This window comes from Chrysemys picta, chromosome 1 (genome assembly GCF_011386835.1).
Source record: "Chrysemys picta bellii isolate R12L10 chromosome 1, ASM1138683v2, whole genome shotgun sequence".
Classification (NCBI taxonomy): domain Eukaryota; kingdom Metazoa; phylum Chordata; order Testudines; family Emydidae; genus Chrysemys; species Chrysemys picta.
Window position 1 is genome coordinate 348,409,570 of NC_088791.1, and position 21,534 is coordinate 348,431,103.

Sequence of the window (21,534 nt, forward strand, 5' to 3'; positions counted from 1 at the left end):
AAATCTCCTGATCCAAAGTTAGCAGTGGCCCATTATCTGTGTATAAAACTTGGGCATTGGTTTAGCTGGCTGTCAGGAAAACACTGACACAGCTACAGTGAGATGGAATTAAAAGAATTCTATTGCTGAACTAATTTAACAAGTCTATTACAAAAAAAGTCAGCATCAATGTGTTCAATATCCAACTCACCAACAGAATGTCAAATTCTGTTGAATTAGTTTTTATTTTAAATAATGTGCCCATCACAGTACTATGAGCACCTACAAATGCTCTGAAGAAGCGTAGAGCTAAGGCACTCAAGATTCTTTATTACTCCTGCTACAGTTCGGTTCATTTAGCAACCCAAGGGCCTGAAGTCAAGTGTTAGCATGTAAATGCTAGAGCAAAGTTCATTACCAATATATTAAAGTATGTAAAATTAAATTCATATGTGAACTAGTGATTTTAGAAGTTAAGGATTTTTATAAGAATAGTGTTTCCACACATGTATAGGGTTTTTATTCCTTGTGTCATATGTAGTACAAAGATACTCAGATGTGAAGCGGTTTGGCTCTGCTAACAACTTTAGTCTTATCTAAGGGCGTGTCTTCACTACCGGGGTAAATCGACCTAATTTACGCTACTCCAGGTATATGAACAACGTAGCTGGAGTTGACGTAGCTTAGGTTGACTTCACTGCACTGCGTTGATGGGAGATGCTCTCCGATCAACTTACGTTTCTCTTCTCGGGGAGCTGGAGTACCAGAGTCGACTGGAGAGTGCTCTGCCATCGATTTAGCGAGTCTAGGGAACACCCGCTAAATTGACACCCGCTGCATCGATTGCAGCAGCATTGATCTCCCGAGTAGTGAAGACAAGTGTACACTCACTACCAATTATTTTATAGGTCAATTACTCGGGCACCTTTGTCATTTGTGCTTTTTGAGACTATACTCCAGAACTTGAGCATGTTTAGACAGTACCAGCCATTTGCCTGTCAGCTCCTATAACATATTCTCAGCACCTCCATGGGACCGGTGTTCATTCTATATATTTTATATTATACCCTTAGTATAACAGTTAAGGCTCTAGTTCCCTGGGATTATAGTGAAATTATAAAAGCAATGTGATTTTATGAAGTCACTAGAAATACCTTGACGGTTCAGACCGTACTACTTTGCAGGGGGACATAAATGCACAGAAACCTGCTACAGGCCTCTAAAAATAATGAAGTTTTTACAACTTTAGTCAATTTCATTACTAAGGTACAGACATACCGAACCGCCAACACCAAATCCTGTGTTGGCTTGTCCAAAGAGCCCAGTTCCAGTTCCCGTTCCAAATCCAGTGGCAGCATTTGTGTTGGCAGCTGTTCCAAAAAGGCTTCCAGACTGCGAGGCTTGGGTTGCCCCAAATAAACCCTGCAAACATAAATCTTGTTTGAAAAAAGGACCAGTATCTACTCCACCAAAGAATAGTTATAGCACTTTTGTTGGACTATTGCCAAGATAAAAGTAGCTCTGAAGATCAGAGTTAATGCTCAGAAGCCATGATAAACCCTTTGATAGGGAATGGAATATATTTTCACCAACCTATATTACAGAAGATTTACAGCTTTACATACAACTAGCTCTCACCCTCTTACCATCGTGTTTGTATTTGGCTGTCCAAGAGTGCTGGTGTTCCCAAAAGAAAAGCCAGTGTTCTGCGTTGTGGTGGCCTGGCCAAATGGTTTGCTGAACAGACTGGTAGTCTGCTGAGGCTGCTGACCAAAAAGGCTCCCGGCTGTTCCTGTTCCAAAGCCAGTTGTACCTATGATTGGCAAGGAAATGAGAGTACAGATTACAGACTTAGAGCCCGGAGTCACATTGAGGCACTGGAGTCGAGTAAGATAAATGCACAAACCAGTCATTCAAAATCAAGTAACAGTGGCATGTGGAAAGTCATGAATACTGTATCCAAAATTTAAAAAGTTAATGGTTCATGTACCCTGTTAGATGTGATTTTTTTTTAAACCTGCCTATGATCATCAGTGCTAGTATTAAACAAATACTGGGATTTATTCTAGAGGGACCGCTTGCAAGTGTGATAAATATTCTCTCATAGATCTGACTGACCAATGACACGTTTTACATGGTTAGCTGGACCTGTATTGTACCAATTGGATTGTGGTGCCAACATCTGACTAGCCTGATTGCATAGGGGGAGGAAAGGCAACCAAAAAAGGTTAGCAAAAGGAACAAATCTTACAGATGACACCCAACATCAAAGTTCAAAGTCTACTATTAGCTAGCAACTTCTACAGCTGCCAATACATAGGACTGTCTAAACTTCTCCCAAATATTAATTTTTTATTCTTTTTCAGCCTCTAGGAGAAACAACTTTACTAGTTCTGCTTGCGTGTGACTGTGTGTACTTTCAGCACTTCCTGTCAAACAAAAACTTATCAAGCCACATCCAAAGAAATGAGTTTTTCACTTTGTTTGAAAAGTGATAAAGTTCACGGTCATGGTTATCTCTTCAATAATTTCGATAGTCTAGCTCCAGCTCATATCAAAGTTTGTCTCTTGTGCTCACAACCTGACCTTTCCTGCTATGTTCCTCTGGACCAACCAGTCATGGGACATCATGGACACAGAGAAAGTAATGTATGGCCAATCTCATGGGAGGCTTTGAATTGTGTATGAAAACCATACCCTAAGATGGCTGACTTAACCCAATCCACAAGAACCTTAAAATGTGCCCAAGGCAAGATCTTACTCCTTGATGGGGTAGGCATTCACTGCTGTCTAAACAATGTTTGTGCAGCAGTTTCCATCTTCAGTTTATGGTCACTGATTTTATAGTTATACAGGAACTCCTCACTTAAAGTCACCCCGGTTAACGTTGTTTCGATGTTAAGTTGCTGATCAATTAGGGAACATGCTCGTTTAAAGTTGTGAAATGCTCCCTTCTAACACCAGTCGGTGGTTGGAACCAGGGTGGACCAGCAGCCTCCTATCAGCTCCACACTCCCATGTGCTACTCTTGCTCTCTGCCTTGGAGCTGCTCCCAGAGACTCCTGCTTGCTGTACGGGGGGGGACAGGGAAGAAGGGTGCTATGTCAGGGTGTCTTCCCCTCCCCCCTGCTCCTGCACCCTGCTTACCCCATCTTCCATAGAGCAGGGGGGACACACAGGGAGGGAGGGAGCTTGTACGCAGTAGCTGCCATCTCAGGTCTCAGCAAGCTGATTTAATTAACAAGGCAGTGTACTTAAGCCTGGGGTCAGCTACTTAAAGAGGAAATGTGCATTTTTTTCTCTGACACACAGGGTGTGTCTATGTCTGCCCTCCCTCCTTTCCTGCTGCCTTGTAGAGTGTTGTGAGAGTTAACCCTTGAGGCTCAGTCAATTGCTAGTTCATTTAGCAGTAAGGTGTTCCCTGGGAAATATCCCACCCTCTGACTCCTCCACCTCAACCAAGCTTCACAATCATCACTGTGTACCAGTATTAAACGGTTTAAAACAGAGAGAGAGAGAGAGAGAGAGAGAGAGAGAGAGAGCCTTTTGTCTGTTGAAAAAAATTCCCTGGAACCTAACCCCCTCATTTACATTAATTCTTACGGGGAAATTAGATTTGTTTAACATCGCTTCGCTTAAAGTCGCATTTTTCAGGAACAGAACTACAACATTAAGTAACGAGTTCCTGTACAAGTCTGCCCTAATACTGCACATCTGAATGTAAGGAAATGTTACCACAAGTTCTGTATTGCAACTTAGTTACCAATCTAATCTATTTTTGAGCTGTTCTCCCCACTAACACATTTCAGTTTTGGGCTAGCACTGATTTTTTAACAAGATTGTTTACTCCACTTGGTTTTCAGTTATTTTCTTTGGTCAACAGACCCCTGCAATGGAGGTACACATATGCTGCTTGTGCCAAGAGGGCAGCAGGAGGCTAGGTTTTTTCATCTAACGTAGCAGAAGTTATCCCAATTTTGCTCTAATGAAGGAAGTTCCTGCAAGTATTAAGTACATTTTCTATTGGGGTTTTGTCCTGATTTAGTTGGCAGAACTGGGCTAGACTTCACTCCCATGTGTTTGATTGATTACACTACCAATATCATGAATGAGTTCTATTTATCAATGATTTTTTTTTGTTAATAGCACACAAGGACTGTAAGCTTTCTTGTAATGTCAGATCCCCTCTCAATATTTGTTGAAAGACATTACATTGGTGCAGGAACTGATGCAAGGTTTGTGTAACAAATGTTTAACAACCAAAGTTTGATAATAGTCATAATCTGGTTGTATAAAGTGAGTTTACTAATGTAAATTGTCCTAAGAGCAAAGTGGGGAAAAAGGTAAGTAGCCTTGAATTCTTAAGTACCAAGGTCTATGGTGACAGTAAAGCTAGCAGGTATGGCAACACTTACTGGTTCCAAAAGCCGTTTTATTCTGTCCGTATGAAAAACCTGCATTAGTGGTGGAGGAGCCGAACAGTCCAGTAGCTGCGCTGGATGTAGCTGTGGAGGATCCAAATAACCCCGCAGCTGCTACCGCTGGATTTGAGGGCCCTTTCCTGTTTGCCTGGTAATCTTCCAAACGGAGTTCCTAACCAAAAAAAACACCAGTTTTCTTTACACCGTCATGCCATGTGGGACAAACCAAGTTTGATCAATTGTGTTGTAGCTCTTAGATGCACTAAGCTCAGAAATTGGACACCTGCCGCCCCCTCAAAAAAAAAATCCCAACATATACAGAGGGTACATTCAAAGTTTATTGCCACTTTAGAGATGTTACAAGTTTCAATAATATTCTATGCTTAAGTTAATTCCAGTTCTAATGGTAGGTTTCCTTAAGTCCACCCACTAGTTCACGTTAAGCTTGTGAAAGGTTTTTTTTTAATAAATAATGACCCACCTTGTAAAGTTAACAGGGCCTTTTGACTAGGAGACTTGTTTAAGTTTTACAAACAATTTGCCTTTCAAGTGAAGAGTTTTCAGAGTGAAGACCCTGAAGAGAATACTACTAGAGAGCTCCACAGTCCCTAAATGCTAATCATCCTCTCATTCCCTCTACGAGGAAGAATTGTTCTTTACAGTATGTTTCTCCCTTTCATCCCAAGATAGTCTAAGAGTTATTTTCAGATCTGTAGAGGATGCCATGTTAAGCATTTAAAAGCCCAGCTGATGCAAATGAAAAGCGAATTGCTCTACTGGATGACACGCCAGCCTGCCACAGGTATATCACTTTAGAAAAGTAACAGCTTTCAAAGAACAACATCATTAAAATGATGCAGGTACCGAAGATTAAATATTTTAATGTACTGTATGGACCTAACGTCAGGATGCTCATATACCATACAAGTCATAAGACCGAAGCTTAGTGAGGGAGGAAGCAAAAAAGTTTAAATCTTTGATTTGACTGACCTCTAGGGATTTGCTTTCATACTCCTTCATAGCAGTAATACACTGGTGCTTAGTGCTGATGTTAGTGCTAACTCCAGATTTTACCATAGTATCTGTGCCGGTTGGTGGCTGCAAGAAAAGAGTTAGATACTCAATTTGTTTCACATCCACCTATGTTTTTATAAGTGTAAATGTCTACTGTCCAGATACATACTGCCTAAATACAAAGCCTAAATTTAATACAGGCACTGGAATGGTGCAGCACAGTGCTATGTGTAGCTGTGGCCTTCAACATCAGTGAGCACAGTAAATTCCCCCCCAATAATTCTCAGAATTCAGTGCAATTTGCCTTTTTAGTTTGTAATTTTTAAAGGCAACATGTCCCCAGACTTCTGATATAGTTCTCTAAAGCCTTTGAGAGTTATCCCCAACAACCTTTCTCCCTAACCTAGGGAGGATCACATATGCTCAAGTCTGTTTTCACTATTCTGTCCATTCCTTTGAAGTTCATCATTTCCTGAGAGATGGTTTCAGTGAAAAGTCTCCATTTCTATTAGGATGCTGCAGTATGTTGTGTGCACTCTCAGCCCTCTTTAAGTTTGTAAAGATCAGTCACAGGGGTGTTTGGCAGGATGCTCCGCATCCTCAGCTGCCCTCCAGGGCAGACAGAGGTTGAAACCTTTCACTATTACCCCATTTTTGCAGTTTCTCCTCTTTCGGACCATCATTCACTTCTCAACTGCCACAGAATCTTCAGGGTCATTTATTCCAGACATCTCTTAAAGGGGCCTCAACCTAAAGAGTAATCTAGAAAGATTCTTGGTGTTTCAATTAATCTTTCTAGAGCTGCACTGACTCCAAAGGGGACAACATACCACTAACATACCAACAAAGCTTAGTCTCCACTGCTATTAGTAAGAATTTAGTCTTGATTATAAAAAAGTTGCAATAGAATTTTAACGTTTGGCAGCACTCTGAAAATTCTATTTTAAATGACAGCTAGTAATAAAGTCTGTTTGGCAAGAATTCAGACACAAGCTCTAGGTCTATGCAGCTCTAACAAGTCTAGATGAGAAGTTAATCTAGGTTTCCCATACCAAAGCAAGCTGGTGAATTATTTCCGGACAACTGCTTGCACAAGCTGCCTTCACTGCAATAGTTCTACTGAAGCGCACATGCCTTCTACAACTGCCTATGAATCAGTTATTTTATTCCACAGTTCCTAGCAAGCCAACATTTTAAAGTAAAGAATAGCAGAATGTACAGTTCCCTACAGTAAGCAGAAGTCAGACCTTAAGAAAATACACAGCACTTACGTTAAATTTAATGGTAGTCCCAGTTGGAGCAGCAGTAAAGCTAGTTGGCCCAAAGAGAGAGCCAGATGTACCCCCGAAAGGGTTGGAGGCAGTGTTAGTGGTTCCAAAGAGACCGCCACTGCTGGTACTTGTTCCAAAGTCTGTAAATAAGAAAAAGAATCCATACTGAAATGAAAGTCATTTGAGATTTTCCAAGTGTGGTGGTTTTTTTTGTTTGTTTGTTTGTTTTTTTTAAGAACTACAACCTAATTATTTTATTCAAACCACACTAGAGTACTGAGCTTTGAGAGACAGAGTTAAGTTTCAGAACCATGCGTTTAAGCTTAAAGGCTTTTCTTCTGTCTCCTCCTTTCATATACCACTTAGATGTCTTTGAAATAGCTCACAGCTTCGTTGGTTGAGGACAAACTTGGGATAGGTTTCATGAGACAGTCATGTATATAACCTATAGATCAACGGCTGTTAAGGATGTAAAAACAGACCAAGACATCCATATTACCATGTCTAGCTATTTAGATTGCACCCCCAACCATTATTGTGCTACTATTTCTTCACGTTAGATCCTAACTTAGGTTAACTTCTTTGGGGAAGAGGCTATATTGTCTGTCAAACAGAATGCATATTTGTGGGAGACCGTGATACAGCTGCCTTAAGTTATATGCAAACAATGCTCTTGCAGTGGCAAAGACCAGCTAGACTCAATGAATACAGGTGGGATCAAGTATCGGTCACAAACTAATCCAAGATAATGTAGAACTACCTACTACCATGATATTAAGAAAACAGGTCTCAAGTTTAATCTTGTCTGGCACAGATTTCATCCTGCTTCTCTGATGACCATCTCCTGCTTGGAAAACTCCCCAAGTTCCTGATTTAACACTCCCTGTATTACCTACAAGCTTCTTGATCCTCTAGAACAGGGGTAGGCAACCTATAGCATGCGTGCCGAAGGCAGCACGCGAGCTGATTTTCAGTGGCACTCACACTGCCCGGGTCCTAGCCACCGGTCTGGGGGACTCTGCATTTTAGTTTAAACTTTAAATGAAGCTTCTTAAACATTTTAAAAACCTTATTTACTTTACAAACAACAATAGTTTAGTTATATATTATAGACTTATAGAAAGAGACCTTCTAAAAACGTTAAAATGTATTATTGGCACGCAAAACCTTAAATTAGAATGAATAAAGAAGACTCAGCACACCACTTCTGAAAGGTTGCGGACACCTGCTCTAGAACCTTTCAAGAGATTCTGTGAAAGCTTTTCATAAGGCACTAAAGGGGCATCAGTGGAATAAGTAAAAACATTGCTACTGGGGATTCATACCAATGCAGGAACCCTACATTTACATTCCCCTGAAGCAATGTTCTGTAGCAGAAGATCAAGCCTGTGTTCAGTACATTCTACTACCAAGCAATGGAGAACGTAAGAGTAACAATCCTAGCCAGTTTCACTCTGCTCCTGGTACCACAACTAGGGAAGTTGTGGACTACGTGCACGGCTCGTGCGCTAGAAGACTAATTCAAGAGGCAATGGAAGTGACTCTAATGCAGTTCAGGAATTAGCTTGGTCCCTTGGGGAAGCAGGGGCGAGGAGTAACTCCTCTGGCTCAGAAGAGTTTGTGGCAGCAACTGCAGGGGCTGTGTTGTGCTGTAAAGGAAGCCTTTTGCTATATGTTTCATAACAGGAGTTTCTAACATGCTAGTGCCAGAGGATTGAATAGTGATTTATCCCGGTACTAGAAAGAACACTGTTGCAGGGATTAAAAACTAAAATGAAACGAATCCAATAGGAAGATCGAGTCTTGTAACTGGACAAGCTGCAAACAGTAATATCAGCCAATGTATTTGAGATCCATGTCCCAGAGTCCTAGCTCCCGATTATATAAACAGCAGAGCAGTTCACCTCTGAGTACTGTGGATCTCAGTAAATGCTACTGTTGGCAAAGCTTCAGGGAAAAGGTAGTGAAGGCACAGTTGTCATAATGAATCTGCACCATTTGTTCAACCATGTGTTTCATGCTAGTTTAACCATTGTCCTTCAATGTTTACTTAAAGCAAGAAACCAGAGCTGGAAAGCATGCAGTAGTTTCTACTCACTTCCAAACCCGGCCGGTTTATTCTGAGCAAAGGCATTATTCTGGGATGAAAAGAGACCTCCACCAGTGCTGGCAGTCCCAAACAAGCTGTTGGAAGTTCCAGTTGATGTTCCAAATCCAAAGCCAGTGCTTGTGGAGGAGGTGGCTGGTTGGCTAAATGTACTTGAACCAAACAATCCTCCTGAAACCAGAATACACAACAGGATTAAAGTTTAAACAGCTATTTTCAGCAACACTGGGTGAATAAGTTAGAGTGATGAATTCTGGTTACTGAGCAACTTCAGCTATACCTGGTTTAGTCTGTGTGTTCCCAAAGAGGCTTCCTGTGTTATTGTTTGACCCAAAGGCTGATGTTCCAAATGCTCCTCCACTGGTGGTACCAAAGCCTGCATCTATACAACAACAACATGTATAATGAGAAGGGCACATACACACAGGAACCACGTGCTCCTGCTGTACTCCCAGCTTTCCCTACTCCATGACTATGAACAAATCACGGTCTCAGTTTTCTACCTGAATGATGCAATTTAATATTTTTACAGCACTCTGGAAAAAATGAAGTATTACAAGAGTGGTTAGTGTCAGTCATCTATGTTGGAATACAAAGATTCCTGTTCCATACTGTAGAGATTTCCACTGTTTACTTTAACATTTGGCATTACTTTCACTCCTCAACTGAATAGCTAGATTTGACAGGCAGCACTACATATAGCTTATTAATGTAAATTTAGAAACACTGCAATGCATTTTATCAGCCATTAAGCCAGTACAAGAACATTAGAAATCCATTAGGGATAAGCATGTCCTGCTTATAATAGCACTATTTTGCATCCTGGTTGGTAGGCTCAGCAGATTCCAAAGATTCTTCACCATGGGCAGCAACAGTGTGTGTGCCCTTCTCCTTCACGGTCTTTCTAATGTACCTCAACCCCAACATGAAGGAACTGCCTTTGAAGATTGGACTTCCCCCACCATTAGAATTGCTACTGTAGCTACCCAGTGATCACTTTGCTGAGTACACATGGAATTACAGAACTATTGTATCATCCACTTACTTTGTTTGCTAGTGCATGAAAACCAACTTTTGAATCCAGTTCAGTTTAATGTGTCAGTTAAAAAATACAAAATTCCATCATGTCCAACTAATTCCCACCCCCATTCATTTCTCTTTATCTGCAGTTTACAGTTCCAATTTGCAGATTACTTCCAACTACCATTTCCACTACCAGTAGTTTTTCTTCATTAAAAAAAAAAAAACACACCACACAATGGTAGCTCTTACTTACTTTGTCCAAATGTTGTAGTAGTCCCAAAGCCACCAGCGCTGCCTCCAAACGGAGTTCCAAATGATTTGTTAAACATTTTCAAGATGTATCAGGTTTTCATAAACCTGGAAAGAAATCAGGTAATTCAGTGATTCGTCCAAACCCAATTTTGGGATGTAACTTCTCAGCTTCTTTACATCCACAGTCAGTGGCACTAAAGTTCAGAACACTTGAGTACCCAAGTCAAAATACATCAAACCAAGATGAAATCCTGCATTACCTTCATGCAACAATCATTCTTCAGGACAATCAGAATTCAATTAAGAGGTAGGAATCAGAGAACGCTCACATGACCTGAACAACATCATGGGAACTTTCAGTCTTTGAAAAGTCAGTGAAGAAGCTGATTGGGTTAAAATGTTACCAGATTGTCATGCAAGACAGATATAAAGTTCCACTTAAAACCTTTATAGACCCTGCTCCGGTCCATTATACTTGCAACCTGCAATGAGCCAAGTAGCTTCATCCATGAGTGAAAGATATCAGTTTCTGTAGAATTTAAACTTTCATCAAAAGAGTTTTAGTCTAATTATGGTTACCAAGAACCCCCTACATGTGAAACAAGAATAGCCAATACATCATTCTCCTTGGTCCAAAGACAAAAATCTCTAGTGCCTCAGTTGCTGAATTAATGACACCATAGGCAGTTTTGCTGGTGCTATTTAGATCGCTATGGGCAGCAGTAACTGTAAAATCATGACAATTTCAGACTTTCTTGGGCAAATCATCAGAAACAGAGGCATGCACTGTAATTATTCACAAGGTAGGAGAACACCCCCCCCCCCAAAAAAGAGAGAGGCTATGGAAGGAGAAGAACAAAGATCACTCTCCTTAAGAGCTTCCAGGAGGCTTTGGGAATGAGGAGGGACCTCATTCTCCTTTCAAGCAGTTGGGAGGAGAAGGGGATGTTCAAATTTCAGACCCTTACTAGCTAGAAGCTGATGCTATCAACCAAAGCCCTCCAAGCACTATGGCAGAAATTCCAGAAGTACCCCCATCCCCACCTTCCTAGCATCTGAGGACAGCAGAGGGCAGAACTTTACCAGGACATGGCTGCTGTCCTTGGACTTCAATGGTGGTGCCTGGCCCCATTCATAAATTTCTTACTTAGGATTGTTAGATGTCCGCTAAGTTTTCTGTTTTTTTACGTTCTGTACACCGTGATAACCAAGGCATAAGCTATATTTTTTCACGTCTTCTGACAACTTCACCTGAATTCTGGCATACAGTCTATTTCCACCAGGACTTCATCCAACATTTTGACCACCACCTATTCCACCCCATTTCCCCAGGTGCTAGGTCCAGAACTAGCAACATTCAAATACACTTCTTTGTGGTGATATACATAACTTAACTGAAGTGGGCATCTTAAACAAACCAATAAAAAAGCTTTCTATAATGAGAACTGACTCTCTCTATTCTTACTCCAAGTATTCTATTTGTTGACTACCTCAAACAAGACACAGGAAATGGAAAAGCAGCATACAGACATTACGTTCATGACAGACTTCCTTTTGTGATACCTTTTTGAATTTACTACTCACCCCATTGTTACAGAATTTCCTTAACTACTTTTGAAGAATTATGGAAAGGGCCTTTGGAAAGCCTAACAATTGCAACCATAGTTGGTTCTTTAAAGACTAACAGGTACAGGCCTGAGTTTTCTTTGTCATCCTAGTATTTTATTTACTGAGATGCTGGGTAACGCTACTCCAATCCCAGATGCACCCCAAATACCAAGATAATGTTTAGCAGATTATTCTAAGCATAACCTTAACCTTTTGATTAAAAAAAAAAAAAAAAAAAAAAAAGACATGGTAGATTCACCAGTCAAGGTCTTTATCCACAATAAGAAATTACATAGTTTTTCTGCACCAGCGCTACCAACTGGAAAGGCTGCTGCATAGACAGGGTGCAGATGTTTTTACCACTGTCATAAAAAATGTTTATGTCCTGTCTGTGCTACGACTTCCAACACTGGTAAGTAAGTGTACAATGGTGCAGAACACTGATCATCTTTCCTAGTCTGTATGCAATGTTACTGTATCCATGTTGGTCCCAGGATATCAGGAGAGACAAAGTGAGCGAGGCAATATATCTTTTATTGTACCAACTTCTGTTAGCGAGAAAGACAAGCTTTTGAGCTTACACAAAGCTTAACTTGAAGAAGACTTCTGTGTAACTTCAAAAGCTTCTCACTCCAACAAAAGTTGGTCCAATAAAAGATATTACTTCACCTACCTTGTCTCTTATGTTTCCTAGTGAAGACACACCTCAAAGATGCCTATTATCTCAGGTGTCTTCTAAAGAACAATTCAGAGTCAGCATGTTGATAGAGTGCCAAATGTACGGTATAATTTAATGATAAACTGTTAGCAGCTCAACAATTTTTTCCTTCTTTAGTTTCTTCAAAGTTCTCCCATGATGAACATCCAGCCACAGCAATTTATTGCCAGCCAAGTTCTTAAGTTGTTCCCCAACATTAAAAAAAAAAACACTCTGAAAGTCTCACCTTTGCCTATCCCCTGGTTACTCTTTGCAGATGACATGTTTTCCCCCACTCCTCCTATTATCCTGCATGAAGACGACATACATAGCAATATTAGCTTCTCTGTAGTCTCCTTATCCTCTGCTTGTCTCCTTTACACCCTTGTGATGAAAGGCCATACCTACACTAAAGAACTGAACTATTCTTACACAGCTACGATGCTGTTACCAAAAAAAAAAAAGCTAGGCCTGAACTAAAGTCAAGACTTGCTGAAAGAAAGAGTGAGCAAGAGTCAGGCCAAGTCAGGCCCTGCCCAGTCACAAAGCAGATGCTTGCTTGAAGGTTCACTGTCCATTACATGAACTTGGCAACAATAGGTCTGGCATTTCAAAAACACAAGCACTCTTGGCACTAAGTGTTCAAGTAAACACATTCCAGAAGAGTAGGACCAGAACACCTTGAAACAAAGTTATGGTGTAAACACACTCCCTGAAGATGATACAGGGACACGTTGACCCCTCTTAAAGATAAGGTTAGGATGAGAGTGATGGATAGAGATGTTCTGATCAAATCAACATGTACAAGGTAATGGGTGGTAACTAACCGTGTCAGAGGGGCAATACGTAACTTATCTGTGTCAGTGTATGAAAAAATGGGTCACAGAGGGTGTGTCTTTGTCCAACCGAAGGGGGACTGGAAAGTCCTACCATTCACTGAGACACATACACTGTCATAGGCACACATGTGCTAGTGCAAATGTAGGCAATGATCCAGGCAGCTAGGACCATGCTTCATTGACAATAAACTTGGCCAAGTGCCTTCACTGCAGAACCACGTCTGTGGTCTTTTTGGGAAGTTCGATCGAGGTCTGCTGGGACAGCTATCTGTGCAGAGCCAGCATGGCACACACAAAGTGCGCACACACACACACACCCCAAACAGCCTACAGGAAGTAACTGCCCAACTCTATTCAACACTGGTAAGGCCTCAGCTGGAATACTGTGTCCAGTTGCAGGCACCACACTTTAAGAAAGGTGTGTATAAACTGGAGAGAGTGCAGAGGAGAGCAATAAAAATGATAAAAGGTTTAGAGAAACCTGACCAATGAGGAAAGGCTTAAAAACTGGGCATGTTTGGTATTGAGAAAAGAAGAGGGGGGACCTGATAACAGCCATCCTTAACATATTTTAGGACTAGCAATCATTTTCCATGCCCACTGAAGGAAGGACAAGTAATAATGGGCTTAATGTACAGGAAAGGAGATTTAGGTTAGATATTAGAAAAAGCTAACTATAAGAATAATTAAGTTGCTGAATAGGTTTCTAATGGAGGTTGTGGAATCCCCATCATTGGAGGTTTTTAAGAAACAGACTGGACTAACACCTATCAGGGATGGTCTAGGCATACTTGGTCCCACCTCAGAGCAGATAGATGGACTTCATGACCTCTCGAGTTCACTTCCAATCCTACATTTCTATTATTCTGATTCTATAATGGTACCAGTTTAAACAGTTCAGTGTGTCCACTCTAGCTATGCTGACTTGTTCAGAAGCAATTCAATTGTTACATACTCTCATTACTGCCATTTTAAACTGTCTCAACTACAGTGCTTTATGGGTACCTAACCAAGAGTTTCCAGAAGCAATGCATTCTAGATTTCAGACAGCCACCAGTACCACTTTAGGAGAGTAGTGGGAAAGTTATCCAAAACTGGTGCAGATTGAAAGTGCAAACTCTAGTGTAGACAAGGAATGATTCACTGAGTTTGGCAGGCTTCTTAGAGCTTGTCTACAAATGAAAGTTATTCGAGAATGAGGCTACGTCTACACTACCCGCCTGAATCGGCGGGTAGAAATCGACCTCTCGGGGATCGATTTATCACGTCCCGTCAGGACGCGACAATCGATCCCCGAATCGACGCTCTTACTCTACCAGCGGAGGTGGGAGTAAGCGCCGTCGACGGGAAGCCACAGAGGTCGATTTTGCCGCCGTCCCTACAGCGGGGTAAGTTGGCTGCGATACGTCAAATTCAGCTACGCTATTCACGTAGCTGAATTTGCGTATCTTAAATCGACCCCCCCTGTAGTGAAGACCTGCCCTAAGGCAGGGTGTTTATTTAAACTGGAACAGCTATTCCAGAGTAACTCCATGTATGGACCCTCTGATTCCGGAATAAGAGTCTTTTTTCTTGTTTAGCTTAATTTACTTCAAAAGTTGATTTTTCTTCATTTCAAAGGATTTTTATTTATTTAGGCCAAACTTTTATACCTTCCTGTATATATTAATTTCTGTATCATCTTTACTTCCTAGTTCTGAAGTTCGAGATTCCTTCTTCAATTACATTGCTCCTAAGAAGCCTAAATGACAATTCAATTTTAACCTCCTAACTTTTCCCTTTAGACTTGTAGCTTTCTCACTTCCCTGAAACAACTCTTCCTGAAGCTTAGCATGCCAGTAGTATTGCTTGGTATGATGCCACAAGCATGATAATTAGGGTTACTAAGGCCATGTCTCCACTAGGAAAACTTTCTAATATGGCTAACTCCTGCATCAGCAACTCAGTATAGAAGATAGCCCACTGGCTTCTGCCACTGGGTTTTAAGCACTGTCCCAAACTTACCTATGAGTAGCTTGATGCCAAAGTACTTGAGTGTGGCAGCAGCCAATCTACACTAGGGTGTTACCAATAAAACACTGATGGAGCTGAATTGATATTGGGGAAGAAGGGTTGTTTCAAAAAATTCTCCTTGCATAGACAAGGCCCTCAAACCAAGATCTAAGTGAGTAACAGCCATTCCTTTGCTCCAGAACAATCTGTACCAATCATCTTTTACAGCTTTAAAAAAAAAAAAAACTGTGCGGCTTCCAACCATGTTTCTAAGTGACAGTCAACCAATTTCTCCAAACTTAGTTGAAGTCAATCAATGTTAACAGATTTTTGCCTGTTCCAACTTATCCATCGAGGTTTAGATCCAAAGGCTAGTAGTACACCCACACTATATTATATTCTATGTATAGTGATAAAAATATGCTTACATTCCATTGACCTGAGATGTATATTTTTATCATAGTTCCTGCCACCCAGACATTGACAATCAATAGCACTGCATCCACTTCTAGAACCTAACTTCTCTTTCCTACAGTAAACTATTGACATTTGAGGTCTCAACACTTGCCTTTCCAATTCTCCCTTGCCCCTAACTTACGTACAGTTGAGCAACTTCCTCTACTACTGATATCCCTAGAGTTTATCTAATTGAAGGACTTCTCTCCGCTCCTTTCCCCCACAACTGGTTTAACATACAACCAACCTCAATTTTCATTTTTAAACCAAACTCCCTTCTGGATGAGCTGGAGATGACAGAGTCTCCCATCCACCCCTAAAAGTACTCTGGTGCCCAAACTTAACCAAATCCTCTCTTACATGCACAAGATTAATCCACCCCATCCAGGTAACCATTCCCTCTAATTTAAAAACTGGTGCCATTCATAAGTAGTGAGTAGCTAATGTGAAGGAAAAGTTATATCCCACTGCATCCCATCTGTAGCTTTACACTGCAAGTTACTTTGCGCTAGAAATTTTAATTGTTGTACCTTGTACAGCACCAAGCAAATCAAAGCTTAAGTGATTACCAGGACTCTCCCTGAAGGCTACATGTAATTACGATTACTCATCTCTAGAACATCGATAATCATTGTAGCATCTGAAATAGGAGACCAGTCCCCTCACCAGAGCCAAACACTCCCACAAACAGATCTTAATAGCCGCTAAACCAGCCTCATTGACTTGAAAAAAAACATCAACAAGTTGAGAGAGGAGCCCTATAGCTACCATCCCATTACCATTTCAGCCGCCAGGATTGGGGAACTCAAGCTGCTTTCACCAGACAGGCTGCATGCTAGAAGACTTGTAATAACCACAGCACAACAACTCAGATACCTTCTGAGGAGACACCCCCCCGCCCCCCCAAGCGATACACCCCCCCTCCTCCACGCTGACGAGACACCCCCCCCGCCCCCCCAAGCGATACACCCCCCTCCTCCACGCTGACGAGACACCACCCCGCCCCCCCAAGCGATACACCCCCCCCTCCACGCTGACGAGACACCCCCCGCCCCCCAAGCGATACACCCCCCTCCACGCTGACGAGACACCCCCCGCCCCCCAAGTGATACACCCCCCTCCACGCTGACGAGACACCCCCGCCCCCCCAAGCGATACACCTCACACTCTGGCGACACACCCCATCACCCCCCTCTGAGGAAAGCCACCACCCTCACCCCAGGAGACACCCGCCAACGTCACCCTTTGAGCCCCCCCCGCGATATACACCCCAAGCCCCCGCCCCGTTCTGGGGGAGACGCACCCCCATTACCCCCCCAGCTCTCCCCTCCCCCCGGGGAGGCACGACCGGCCTCAGGTCGCTCCCCCCCTCCGAGGCTCAGCATCCCCCCGCCGCCTTGGGGGAAGAAGCGCCCCACGCGGCAGAGCACCCGGGAGGCCTTCGGAGCCCCGCGTCCCCCAGGGAGACCAGCGCCGGGCACAGGAAGAGGCCCGAGGCCCGCGCTCGGCCGGCGAGCCAGGGGCGCGGCGGCCTGGTCCGAGCCGGAAGAAGGGCGCTGGGCTCCGCCCCAGACCGTCCCCGACTCCGCGGCCCCGGAGCCCGTCCCGCCCGCCCGCGCCTTACCGAGGACCCGGGCCCCGCCGAGGGAGCGACTCGACCGCGCCGAGACCAAGCGGCACCGCCACGACGCCCGCCGTCGCCTCACAGGGGGGGAAACTGCGTCACACTCCGCTCGCGCTCCTACCTCCCGTTGCGCGCCGCCTCCCCGCGCGCCCCATTGGCCCGCCTCGCCCCGGCTCCGTCAGTCTATTGGCTGCCGCCGTTTGAAAGCGAGGCAGGTCCCGCCCCCGGGCAGGCTCCTCCTGCTGATTGGCGAGCGGGTGTTTCGAACGTCACGAGCGAGCCGAGTTCTCATTGGTCAACAGTAGAGCGGTTGCTGTTGGGTGAAGGACCAGTAGCCGTCTTTTTCCAGCGGCTGGGACTTCCCCACATCCGGGTCCTTTAATCACCTCTCTAAAGGGCGGGGAGAAGGGCGGGGCTTAACCCTGCTGCCGCCAATCAGAAGGCAGCACGGCGTTCCCGTGGCAACAGCCTGGGCGGATCAGCGGGGAAAAGAGGGGCTCCTGAGCCACGTGGGTGACCCCCAGTGTAACGCAACCAGCAGCTCCCCCACGTGCCCCCAAGTAAACCAGCCTCCCCCCATTGCAAACCTGGCCTGGCCTGGCCTGCCCCACCGCACAGCCAGCCCCACACCCTCAGCAGCCGGCTGCCCTAGCCACTGGGCCACGCTGCCTCCCCAAGGCAGCCCTGCAATGCAGCACCCTGCCAGCGCCTGATCTCCCAATGCCCAGCTCTGCCCAAAACACGCTTCAGCGGACTGGCCCCCTCGGTGCTCTCCTGCTGCGCCGCTGCAACCTCCCCCGTTCCGAATGCACCTTAAAGCCTCACGAGCCTCCTGTGAGGAAAGTGTGTTATCGCCTCAGAGAGGCGAGGGACTATCTTTTATCCCACTAAGTTGGGCTCACCGTGTTCTCTCTAATATCCTGGGACCGACACGACTACAATGGCACTTGTATGGTTTTGCAAGCAGCATCAGTCTGCTCAGTGCGCTACGAAAAGGGATGGATCTAGACCCGTGGTTCCCAAACTTTAACAACTTGTGAACCCCTTTCAATAAAATGTCAAGTCTCGCGAACCCCCTCCTAAAAATGAATATTTCCAGGGATTTTCTCCTTTACCTGAGTATAAATTATAAAAGCAGTGATATTGGAGATATAAAATGTGTATTTATGGCATGCTTCTTACACACTATTTATTATTAATTATTAATCATTACAGAATTTGTATTACATTATGAAAATTGCAACACTCTTCCAAGATCTCACTTTCGTAGCTTGTATCACTTTGTATAAGCCTGTTATAAGACAAGGCTCCCATGTTTCATCAAGGAGTATCAGATGTGAAACAGCAGGAAGGTATTTAAGAAGACAACTCCTACACAAAAGAGTTCCTTCTACACAAGCATTCAGGTCTCGGGCAATCTAGGCAAACAGCGCTCGTTACAACAAAGCTTAAACTTGTTCTTCATAATAATTTTAAAAACAATACTAGCTGCCTATTTCATTTTAAAAACAGCAAAATATATCCACCTCCCTTTCCATTTCTTATAAGGAATCCTGAAGTTTAAATCTCCTCAGTGTGACAGAAATACTTGCTTTGATCTTCTTAGCTCTTGGACATTCAGGGGCTTCGGGCTGCAGGCCCTGTGCTGCCTGGGGTCCCTAGGGACAGCTCTGGCCGCCATTAGGGAGTTTTTTCCCCGAGAACCCCCCTGTAACATTTTGCGAACCCCAGTTTGGGAACCACTGATCTAGACTGTTCTCAGTGGTGGTAGATGACAGAACAAGGAGCAATGGTCTCAATTTGCAGTGGGGAAGGTTTAGGTTGGATATTAGGAAAAACTTTTTCACTAGGAGGGTGGTGAAGCACTGGAATGGGTTACCTAGGAAGGTGGTGGAATCTCCTTCCTTAGAGGTTTTTAAGGCCCAGCTTGACAAAGCCCTGGCTGGGATGATTTAGTTGGGGATTGGTCCTGCTTTGAGCAGGGGGTTGGACTAGATGACCTCCTGAGGTCCCTTCCAACCCTGATATTCTATGATTCCACGAAAAGCAGATGGGGCCCCTGTTCCAAGGAGCTGAGAATCTAAAGAACCCCATCCTGCAAGCTTTTATGAACATTTAACTTTAACAGGAGTGACTCCCTTGAAATCAGACTAGACTGGCAATATAGTTTGACCTTCTAGATTAGAAAATTTGATAGGCAATATAAATATAATATACCACATGAAGGTTAGATGAAGCGGTACAGAGCTTTTTTTCTCTTTATTTTACACTGCTTTCTTTGATATTACTAACCTTATTTCTTAGACGGGGAACTGAGACGTGGAGAAGAGAAGTTCCCTGCTCTAGCTCTCACATAGTGAGTCAGGTACAGCCTGGGATCAGCCTCCAGCCCCAACACCCAGTCTTCTGTTTGAACTACTACTTGCACGGAACTTGGAGGGAGGGTCACAGGTTGCAAGAGGGAAGAGTTTGGACGGGACACCAAGAATTCAGTGCCTGTCTACATGGCTGGAGATTTTGCTAAAGTCAGAGCATCGGTAAGCAGTTCTCTTAATCAAGAGCTGGTTTAGTTTTTGAAATATGAATTCATTACATGTCATTACCAAGCACACAATACATGAAACAAATCGCTAGCTGACAATCCATTGTATTAGTAGGTGTAGGCACTAAAGCATACAGTTTATATTCTCTTGGACAACATTTTTAATAGCATAAAGACGGATTATTTTTATCCATCAGGCCTTTTACTAACACCTTGTTGGGTACCTATGTACAATATATCTCCATGAGGCAGTCTGGCCTAATGAATATACCACAGGACTCAAGAGATCTAGGTTCAATCCCTGGCTCTTCCACTGGCCTACTGGGTGACCTTGGACAAATCACTTCCCTCTCTATGCCTCAATTTTCCCATCTGTAAAATGGGGATGATGATACCAACCTCCTTTGTAAAGCACTTTGTTTGAAAAGCACTACATAAGAGCTAGGTGTTATGTGATGGGTTTCTGGGTGCGAGGGGTCACATTGTGCATTATGTCCAGTCTACTCTGAAAGATTATGAGCACTGTACAGGTAATAGACAACAGATCTGTTTGTGTATTTCTTCCTAGGAATAAGCTATACTTGTATAAGGCACCTTCAAACCAGCATAACTGCAATGTAACTCTTGCTAGAAAATAACAACCTCCCCCCCCCACCACCACGTGTAATGAAACCAGTGAAAAACTTGTGCATGGACCAAGCCTTAAACCAAACTCAGCGCATCCACACTGCCATTTGTACCTATCTAAAGGAATCCATTTAAAAACCAACTTAAGTCCAAGGAAGGCAAATGGATAAGGCCCTACCAAATTCATGGTCCATTTTAGTCAATTTCATGGTCATAGGACTTTAAAAATCGGAAATTTCATGATTTTAGCTATTAAATCTGAAATTTCACAGTGTTGTAATTGTAGGGGTCCTGACCCAAAAGGGAGTTGTGAAGGGGCTGCAAGGTTATTGTAGGGTTATTGTCAGGTTATTGTACAACTAGGTAAGTTCATGGAGCATATGTCCATCAATGGCTATTAGCCAGGGATGGTGTCCCTAGCCTCTGTTTGCCAGAAGCTGGGCATGGGCGACAGGGGTGAATCACTTGATGATGACCTGTTCTGTTCATTCCTTCTGGGGCACCTGGCATTGGCCACTGTCGGAAGACAGGACACTGGGCTAGATGGACTTTTGGTCTGACCCAGTATGGCCGTTCTTATGGGCTGTGGTACTGCTACCCTCACTTCTATGCTGCTGTTGGCAGCGGCGCTGCCTTCAGAGCTGGGCAGCTGGAGAGTGGTAGCTGCTGGCCGGGATCCCAGCTCTGAAAGCAGAGCCACCACCAGCAGCAGCGCAGAAGGGTGGCATGATATGATATTGCCACCCTTACTTCTGTGCTGCTGCTGGCGGGGTGCTGCCTTCAGAGCTGGGGCCCATCCAACAGCCGCTGCTCTCCAGCTGCCCAGCTCTGAAGGCAGTGCAGAAACGAGTGTGGCAATACCCCAACCCCCCTAAAATAACCTTGCAACCTCCCCCGCAACTTCCTTTTGGGTCAGGACCCCGAATTTGAGAAACGCTGGTCTCCCCCGTGAAATCTGTATAGGGTAAAAGCACACAAAAGACCAGATTTCATGGTCCATGACACGTTTTTCATGGCCATTAATTTGGCAGGGCCCTACAAAGGAAAAGCACAAGGTGGTGGAAGGGGGAACAGATGAGGGA

The 21,534-nt window shown here is 43.7% G+C and overlaps 1 protein-coding gene across 9 annotated transcripts in view; it reads right to left on the reverse strand.

Moving 5' to 3' along the window:
* The window catches only part of NUP98 (nucleoporin 98 and 96 precursor), a 54,444-nt gene extending 37,022 nt beyond the window's left edge, over nucleotides 1-17,422 (reverse strand). For 6 of the 9 annotated variants that reach the window (XR_010601426.1, XM_042840235.2, XM_005292177.5 and 3 more), the window contains exons 1-9: nucleotides 17,284-17,422; nucleotides 10,069-10,172; nucleotides 9,073-9,174; nucleotides 8,784-8,963; nucleotides 6,686-6,825; nucleotides 5,391-5,498; nucleotides 4,395-4,572; nucleotides 1,626-1,792; nucleotides 1,258-1,401 (exon numbers count right to left, since the gene is read on the reverse strand). Coding sequence is in view for 8 of the 9 variants with exons in the window: in XM_042840235.2 (XP_042696169.2) it covers nucleotides 1,258-1,401; nucleotides 1,626-1,792; nucleotides 4,395-4,572; nucleotides 5,391-5,498; nucleotides 6,686-6,825; nucleotides 8,784-8,963; nucleotides 9,073-9,174; nucleotides 10,069-10,144 (1,095 nt within the window). In the remaining variant the exon portion in view is untranslated. Of the gene's footprint in view, nucleotides 1-1,257; nucleotides 1,402-1,625; nucleotides 1,793-4,394; nucleotides 4,573-5,390; nucleotides 5,499-6,685; nucleotides 6,826-8,783; nucleotides 8,964-9,072; nucleotides 9,175-10,068; nucleotides 10,283-17,283 lie in introns of those variants that run through there. The other 3 variants (XM_065596619.1, XM_042840232.2, XM_065596599.1) reach the window with 2 other exon arrangements.
* Nucleotides 17,423-21,534: the final 4,112 nt, after the last annotated feature.